The following is a 9,190-nucleotide window of genomic DNA, read 5'->3' as shown; positions in this document are numbered from 1 at the left end:
CTCAAAAAAAATAAAAATAAAAAGATACTGTGCAAATGGTTAGATAACCACTGAAGTTTGCATTTTACTCATTAGGTTAAAGTAATAAAGAGACCTGTATTCTCTCTTTCAAAGGTTGCCTTTTATTTTTAATCTCTTTTTTTTGAGAAACAGGGTGTCGCCATGTTGCCCAGGCTGATTTCAAACTCTTGGGCTCAAGCAGTCCTCCTTCTTCAGCCTCCCAAAGTGCTGGGAGAACAGGTGTAAGCCACCATGCCTGGCCCTTTTCTCTTTTTCTTTCTTTTTGTTTAAGACGGAGTTGCGCTCTGTTGCCCAGGCTGGAGTGCAGTGGCTGGATCTCGGCTCACTGCAACCTCCACCTCCCGGGTTCAGGAGATTCTCCTGCCTCACCCTCCCGAGTACCTGGGATTATAGGCGCGTGCCACCATGCCCAGCTGATTTTTGTATTTGTAGTAGAAACGGGGTTTCACCCTGTTGATCAGGCTGGTCTCGAACTCCTGACCTGGTGATCCGCCCACCTCGGCCTACCAAAGTGCTGGAATTACAGATGTGAGCCACCACACCTGGTCCTCTTTTTCTTTTCTTAGAGGTGAGGCCTCACTGTGTTCACAAGGCTGGTCTTGAACTCCAGACTCAACCAATCCTCTCACCTTGGCCTCCCAAAGTGCTAGGATTACAGATGTGAGCCACTGCTCCCCTCCCTCCCTCTCTCCCTCCCTTCCTTTCTTTCTTCTTTTTTTTTTTTAAAGAGTATATGCCTTTTAATCCCTTTTTTTGGGGGGGGGGTGATAAATAGTTTACAAATTACTTTGCTCTCTCGAGTGAGCCAGTGTGGTAGAAAATGCAGCAGTTAACCTAAACTGGTTTACAGATGGGAAATCCAATGGGAAACAGTGCTGCTTTTGTGTGGGAGATACTGTGAACTGATGCCCAATTCAGAGCTACGTAATGGTTCAGATACTAGAGATAGGACGTTTAATTCTCACTAAGAAGGGTAAGATGGTAATTATATTTTTCAGGACGTCATCAGAATATTATTTGAAGAAAGTGTCATGGAAGTTCTGCGTCCACAGCTTATAAGAATTGATGGCCGGAATTACAGGAAGAATCCAGTCCAAGAACAGACCTATCAACATGAAGAAGATGAAGAGGACTTCTATCAAGGTAATCCTAGTTGCTCTTTGGTCAGATAAGAAGTAAAATGTCCTGTGTATTGTAGGATCAATTTTTTGTTTGTTTCAATGTGTTTCCGTGTCAACACTGAAGTTTGAGATGTTTGGCCTCATATAGCTCCGTTTTTGTTCATGTCTAAAGGTACTGATGAGTTTGAGTTTAGCTGAAGTGTTTTTGGTTGCAATTTATAAGCTATGTTTCTTCTTTGTACAGAGGTTTTTTTTTTTTTTTTGAGACGGAGTCTCGCTCTGCCGCCCAGGCTGGAGTGCAGTGGCCAGATCTCAGCTCACTGCAAGCTCCGCCTCCCGGGTTCACGCCATTCTCCTGCCTCAGCCTCCGGAGTAGCTGGGACTACAGGTGCCCGCCACCTCGCCCGGCTAGTTTTTTGTATTTTTTTAGTAGAGACGGGGTTTCACCGTATTAGCCAGGATGGTCTCGATCTCCTGACCTCGTGATCTGCCCGCCTTGGCCTCCCAAAGTGCTGGGATTACAGGCTTGAGCCACCTCGCCCGGCCTTGTACAGAGGTTTAAATATCATAAGAAGAAATTTTAGTTATTAATATTAACCGTTAATATTCTATGACAAAATTAAGTTCTTTTGTCTGTGGAGTTGTAATTATTATTATTATTAGAGATGGAGTCTCGCTCTGTCACCTAGGCTGGAATGCAGTAATGTAATCTCCACTCACTGCAACCTCTGCCTCCCAGGTTCAAGCGATTCTGGTGCCTCAGCCTCCCGAGTAGCTGGGACTACAGGCATGTGCCATGATGCCCAGCTAATTTTTGTATTTTCAGTAGAGACAGGGTTTCACCATGTTGGCCAGGCTGGTCTTGAACTCCTGACCTCAAGTGATCCACCTGCCTTGGCCTCTCAAAGTGCTGGGATTACAGACGTGAGCCACCGCACCTGGCCCTAAAGTAATTTTTTTTTTTTTTTTTTTTGAGACGGAGACTCGCTCTGTCACCCGGGCTGGAGTGCAGTGGCCGGATCTCAGCTCACTGCAAGCTCCGCCTCCCGGGTTTACGCTGTTCTCCTGCCTCAGCCTCCCGAGTAGCTGGGACTACAGGCGCCAGCCACCTCGCCCGGCTAGCTTTTTGTATTTTTTTTAGTAGAGACGGGATTTCACCGTGTTAGCCAGGATGGTCTCGAACTCCTGACTTCGTGATCTGCCCATCTCAGCCTCCCAAAGTGCTGGGATTACAGGCTTGAGCCACCGCACCCGGCCCCTAAAGTAATTATATATAAATTTTTGAAATAAATGAACATATGTATTTAGTCCATTGCCCAGTAATGTTACCAAAATCCTCAGATGCCCATGTCCCTTTTGTAGAACATTGTGGTATTTGCATGTAATCTACACACATCCTACTTTAAATCTTCTCTTGTAATACATATGATACCCAATACAGTGCAAATGCTCTGTAAATAGTTGTTATACTGTATCTTTTTTTATTTTTTATTATTATTATTATTATTTTTTAAGACAGTGTCTCACTTTGTTGCCCAGGCTGGAGTGCAGTGGCACAACCTTGGCTTACTGCAACCTCTGCCCCCCGGGTTCAAGCAATTCTTATGCCTCAGCCTCCTGGGTATCTGGAATTATAGGCATGTACCAACATGCCTGGCTAATTTTTGTATTTTTAGTAAAGATGGGGTCTCACCATGTTGGCCAGCCTGGTCTCAAACTCCTGACTTCGGATGATACGCCTGCCTTGGCCTCCCAAAGTGCTGGGATTACAGGCATGAGCCACCATGCCTGGCCTGTATTGTTTTTTAATTTGTTTTATTTTTATTGCTGTGTTGTTATTTTATTTTATTTTTTCCAAGTAATTTTTTTTTTTTTTTAAGAGCGAAGCCCATTCTAGAGTGCAGTGGCACGACCTTGGTTCACTGCAGCCTCACCTCCTGGGCTCAAATGATTCTCCCACATCATCTTCCTGAGTAATGGGGACTACGAGCATGTGCCACCATGCCCAGCTAATCTTTGTAGAGATGAGGGGTTTTACTTTGTTGCCCAGGCTGGATTTTTTTTCAAATATTTTCAGTCTGTGGTTGGTTGAATCCACTGATGGAGAATCCCTGTATATGGAGGGCCAACTGTATATAGAAACCTTTGATAAAGTTTAGTTTGTTAATCAGGCACAGTGAGAGATTAATAACAATCACTAACAAAATAGAACAGTTGTAACAATACATTGTAATAAAAGTGATGTGAATGTGGTCTCTCTGTCCCATGCCCAGTATCTTATTGTAATAAATAGTTTCGGACAGCAGTTAACTGCAGGTAACTGAAACCTTGGAAAGTGAAACCACAGATGAGGGAGAAGTACTGTATACATGTGCTACCTTCCCAGGATTCCAAGACTGAAAGATTTAAAATAGTCATTATGTGTTTTTTATGGTTTATTTCTTATAAGATCAGGTCAGAAGGAGTATCAGAGCAGTGTCATGAAATGTACAGTGTCTGGCTGTTCTTTATGCCTGTGTATATTGATTTTTTTTAAACCCCAGCAGCGGTTGACAGCTGAGGCAAAAGCTGTTGTCCACAGAGCAACATTGTTTCTGAGTGAGATGTCATGGTTTCTGTGTAGGCTCCATGGAGTGTGCTGATGAGCCCTGTGATGCCTGTGAGGTGGAGCAGACCCCACAAGGATTCCGGTCTACTGTGAGGGCCCCCAGCTTGCTCTATAAGTGAGTCATGTCCCCAACAGCTTCATGGGGAGAGACTTACAGGAAACTCAGTGGGAAGTGAACTCTTTGGTCTTCCATACTTATTGCGATGCTTGATTACTAATGGTAAAATGATAAAATGTCCTAAAATGTCAGAGGACTGATTACAGGTTAATTTCATTGTTCCACATGCATCACTAGGCTGATTTTGCCTCTTGTGTTAGGCCATTCTTGTGTTGCTATGAATAAATACCTGAGCCTGGGTAATTTATAAAGAAAAGAGGTTTCGGCCAGGTGCGGTGGCTCATGCCTGTAATCCTGGCACTTTGGGAGGCCGAGGCAGATGGATCACCTGAGGTCGGAAGTTGAAGACCAGCCTGGTCAACATGGTGAAACCCCGTCTCTACTAAATATACAAAAATTAGCCGGGTGTGGTGGTGGGGACCTGTAATTCCAGCTACTTGGGAGGCTGAGGCAGGAGAATCACTTGAACCTGGGAGGCAGAGGTTGCATTGAGCAGAGATTCATGCCATTGCACTCCAGCCTGGGCAACAAGAGTGAAACTTAGTCTTAAAAAAAAAAAACAGGGAAAAGAGGTTTCACTGGCTTATAACTCTACAGACACTACAAGCATGGCACCGGCATCTGGGGAGGCCTCAGGGACCTTTTACTCTTGGCAGAAGCTGAAGTGGGAGCAGGCATGTCACATGGTGAAAGCAGGAGCAAAAACCATGGGAAGTGAGGTGCCACACACTTTTAAACAACCAGATCTTGTGTGAGCTCACTCATTGCCAAGGAGATAGTGCTAAGCCATCATGAGGGATCCACCCCCATGTTCCAAACACCTGCCACTAGGCCCCACTTCCAACACCGAGGGTTACATTTCAGCATGAGATTTGGCAGGGACACAGATCCAAACCACATCACCTTTTATTTATTTTATTTTATTTATTTGTTTATTTTGAGATGGAGTTTCGCTCTTTCACCCAGGCAGGAGTGCAATGGGACGATCTTGGCTCACTGCAACATCCGCCCCCAGGGTTCAAGCCATCCTCCTGCCTCAGCCTCCTGAGTAGCTGGGATAATAGGTGCCTGCCATGCCTGGCTAATTTTTGTATTTTTAGTAGAGATGGGGTTTCGCCATGTTGGCTAGATTGGTCTTGAACTCCTGACCTCAGGTGATCCACCTGCCTCGGCTTCCCAAAGTGCCGGCATTATAGGCGTGAGCCTCCGCACCCAGCCTATTTTTATTATTATTATATTTTTGAGACAGGGTGTCTCACTGTTGCCAAGCTAGAGTGCAGTGGCACAATCTCAGCTCACTGCAGCCTTGACTGCCCAGGCTATAGTGATCCTCCCACCTCAGCCTCCCAAGTAGCTGGGACCGGCACACACCACCAAGCCTGGCTAATTTTTTGAATTACTTGTAGAGATGGGGTTTTACTGTGTTTCCCAGGCTGATCTTGACCTCCTGGACTCAAGTGATCCTCCCACCTTGGTCTCCCAAAGCGTTGGAATGAGCCATGCCCAACCACCATATCCCATATTACCTTTTAAATATATATATATATTTTTATTTTAAAGACAGGGCTTTGCTTTTGCTTTGTTACCCAGGCTGGAGTGCAGTGGTGCGATCTTGGATCACTGTAGCCTTGACTTCCTGGGCTCAAGTGATCCTCCCTTCTTCAGCCCCCCAAAATAGCTGGGACTATAGGTGTGCGCCACCACACCTGGCTAATTTTTTGCATTTTTGATAGAGACAGGGTTTCTCCATATTGCCCAGGCTGGTCTTGAGCTCTGGAACTCAAGCGGTCCACCTGCCTTGGCCTCCCAGTGGGCTGGTATTACAAATGTGTTAAATATATTTTGAATCTACCAGGTATCTGTATCTTCACTGCTACCCTTCTGCCTTTTCTGTGGATTACTTAAAATCGCCTGGTTATTGGTCTCTGCACACACACACACACACACACACACACACACACATATTTTTTTTTTTTTTTTTTTTTTTTGAGGCGGAGTCTCGCTCTGTCTCCCGGACTGGAGTGCAGTGGCCGGATCTCAGCTCACTGCAAGCTCCGCCTCCCGGGTTTACGCCATTCTCCTGCCTCAGCCTCCCGAGTAGCTGGGACTACAGGCGCCCGCCACCTCGCCCAGCTAGTTTTTTTTGTATTTTTAGTAGAGACGGGGTTTCACCGTGTTAGCCAGGATGGTCTCGATCTCCTGACCTCGTGATCCGCCCGTCTCGGCCTCCCAAAGTGCTGGGATTACAGGCTTGAGCCACCGCGCCCGGCCCACACACACATATTTTGAGATAGTCTCACTCTGTCGCCCAGGCTGGTGTACAGTGGCATGATGTTGGCTCACTGCAACCTCCTCAGTTTTGGTTCAAGCGATTCTCTTGCATCAGCCTCCTGAGTAGCTGGAACTACAGGCCTGCACTACTACACCTGGCTAAGTTTTGTATTTTTAGTAGAGGTGGGGTTTTACCATGTTGGCCAGGCTGGTCTCGAACTCCTGACCTCAGGTGATCCGCCCACCTCGGCCTGCCAAAGTGTTGGGATTACAGGCATGAGCCACCGTGCCCGGCCACAAATGGTTTCCTCAACCTTGATAGCATTCTAAACACCTATTAAATATAAAATTTTCCTGTAATATGACCAAATCAGGCTCTAGTGACGTTTTTTCCTAAGAAACATGATTTTAGAAAGTCGTGGCTCAGTTTCCTGAAGAAAAAAAAAAAAAATCAGTGTAGCAGATCTTGGTTTGTATCTGCTACTGCTAAGGTGTGTAAAAGTTCCTTGCGGCCGGGCGCGGTGGCTCAAGCCTGTAATCCCAGCACTTTGGGAGGCCGAGACGGGCAGATCATGAGGTCAGGAGATCGAGACCATCCTGGCTAACACGGTGAAACCCCGTCTCTACTAAAAAAATACAAAAAATTAGCCGGGCGAGATGGCGGGCGCCTGTAGTCCCAGCTACTCGGGAGGCTGAGGCAGGAGAATAGCGTAAACCCGGGAGGCGGAGCTTGCAGTGAGCTGAGATCCGGCCACTGCACTCCAGCCTGGGCGACAGAGCGAAACTCCGTCTCAAAAAAAAAAAAAAAAAAAAAAAAAGTTCCTTGCATGATTCTAACTTGATAATCTTTTGATTTCTCTATATTCTAAGCACTCATTATGTGCCAGGTGACTTGCATGTTAGATTAGGTATTGGCTCTGATAAATCCTAATTAATAGATAATATTTACTCAGAAGGCTGGGTGTGGTGGCTCATACCTGTAGTTCCAGCATTCGGGAGGCCAAGATGGGAGGATTACTTGAGCCCATGAGTTGGAGACCACCCAGCTCAGGCAACATGGTGAGACCCTATTTCTACAATAAATAAATGAATGAATGAATGAACGGATGAATGAATAAAAATAGGTAAATTAGCCAGGCATGGTAGTGAGTGCTTGTAGTCCCAGCTACTTGTCACTGCTTATTTGTGTTATTGTAGTGAATATTTTATTTATTTTATTTTATTATTTTGACACGGAGTCTCACTCTGTTAGCCAGGCTGGAGTGCAGTGGCGTGATCTGGGCTCACTGCAACCTCTGCCTCCCCGGTTCAAGTGATTCTCCTACTTCAGCCTCCCGAGTAGCTGGGACTGCAGGCATGCGCCACCACGCCTGGCTAATTTTTTTGTGCTTTTGTTAGAGATTGGGGTTTTGCCATGTTGGTCAGGCTGGTCTCAAACTCCTGACCTCAGGTGATCTGCCTGCCTCGCATCCCAGAGTGCTGGGATTACAGGCAAGAACCACTGTGCCTGCCCTATAGTGAATATTTTAGATTTTCCATGTAAACCTCTTTTCAGTCCGACTATACTTTAAACTGGAAAGATACCAGTATGGGTTTAATGAGGATAGCATGTGTCATGCCGCATACCTGTTGACTTCAACAGGGATGGCACCATGTTAGGCTGGGGAAGAGACCCAGAGCCAGCAAGTGAGACACAGCGTTTATTGAGGGAACTTGCATAAAGGGTGGTACTGTGGTGGTGGGCTGGACAGAACTTCAACTGCTTGGAAAAAGCATACAGTTCATATAACATTTCCACTTCGCACCCTGCCCCTAGCAGCCATCACCTGGCAACCTTTATTTAATCCACAACAAAGGACCTCGATCCCCTGTATGGCTTGGGTTCCATAAATGGGTCAGGGATTCAGATGTTCCTCATGCATAAAGGAATGGATCTCTGGGTTGGAATGAATCCAAGCCAGATTCCGTAGCTTGGAACTCTGAACCATATTCTTCTTAGATCATAGGGTGATTCTCAGGTAGGCTTAAGTTATTACTGTCAGGTGTGTCTGCTATACAGCGTCCTTCTCCTGGTATGCTTAACCTGCTAACGCTCAGGGCATCTACACGACAGCATGGACTGTATAGAGCTCTGTGCCACTTACTGGGAAGCTCTTTCATATATGATCGCGTTTAATCCTTATGACAACCTTGTGACAAGTAGGTACTATTCACTCCATTTTAATTTAATTTAATTTAATTTTTTTTTTTTTTTTTTGAGACAGAGTTTCGCTCTTGTTGCCCAGGCTGGAGTGCAATGGCACGATCTCGGCTCACGGCCCGGGTTCAAGAGATTCTCCTGCCTCAGCCTCCCTAGTAGCTGGGATTACAGGCATGCACCACCATGCCGGGCTAATTTTGTATTTTTAGTAGAGATGAGGTTTCTCCAAGTTGGTTAGGCTGGTTTCGAGCTCCTGACCTCAGGTGATCCACCGCCCCAGCCTCCCAAAGCACTGGGATTACAGGCGTGAGCCACCATGCCTGGCCTCTTTTTTTTTTTTTTGAGACGGAGTCTCGCTCTGTCGCCCAGGCTGGAGTGGAATGGCACAATCTTGGCTCCCTGCAATCTCTGCCTCCTGAGTCCAAGTGATTCTCCTGCCTCAGCCTCCTGAGTAGCTGGGATTATAGGCATCTGCCACCACACCCGGGTAATTTTTGTATTTTTAGTAGAGGTAGTGTTTCACCGTGTTGGCCAGACTAGTCTTGAACTCCTGACTTCAGGTGATCCACCCGCCTCGGCCTCCCACAGTGCTGGGATTACAGATGTGAGCCACCACGCCCAGCCAACTTTAATTTAATTTTATTTAGTTATTTTTTTGAGACGGAGTCTCCCTCTGTCGCCCAGGCTAAAGTGCAGTGATGCAATCTCTGCTCACTGCAACCTCTGTCTCCCGGGTTCAAGCAATTCTCCTGCTCAGCCTTCCAAGTAGCTGGAATTACAGGTGCCTGCTACCACACCCCACTGATTTTTTTTTTTTTTTTGAGATGGAGTTTCACTCTTGTTGCCCAGGC

General features: G+C 46.2%; 1 protein-coding gene across 5 annotated transcripts in view; it reads left to right on the top strand.

The window, feature by feature from the left end:
- Positions 1 to 9,190, top strand: part of ASCC1 (activating signal cointegrator 1 complex subunit 1) — a 120,129-nt gene that overhangs the window by 2,050 nt on the left and 108,889 nt on the right. For all 5 annotated transcript variants that reach the window (XM_033209617.1, XM_033209619.1, XM_033209622.1 and 2 more), the window contains exons 2-3: positions 1,020 to 1,164; positions 3,766 to 3,865. In XM_033209617.1, coding sequence (XP_033065508.1) covers positions 1,053 to 1,164; positions 3,766 to 3,865 — 212 coding nt within the window. In that variant the 5' untranslated portion in view covers positions 1,020 to 1,052. The remainder of the gene's footprint in view (positions 1 to 1,019; positions 1,165 to 3,765; positions 3,866 to 9,190) is intronic.

Source organism: Trachypithecus francoisi, unplaced genomic scaffold (assembly GCF_009764315.1).
Source record: "Trachypithecus francoisi isolate TF-2019V2 unplaced genomic scaffold, Tfra_2.0 Lachesis_group9, whole genome shotgun sequence".
NCBI lineage: Eukaryota > Metazoa > Chordata > Mammalia > Primates > Cercopithecidae > Trachypithecus > Trachypithecus francoisi.
Note: the sequence above shows the minus strand (reverse complement) of the source record. Positions and strands in the feature narration are given on the sequence as shown.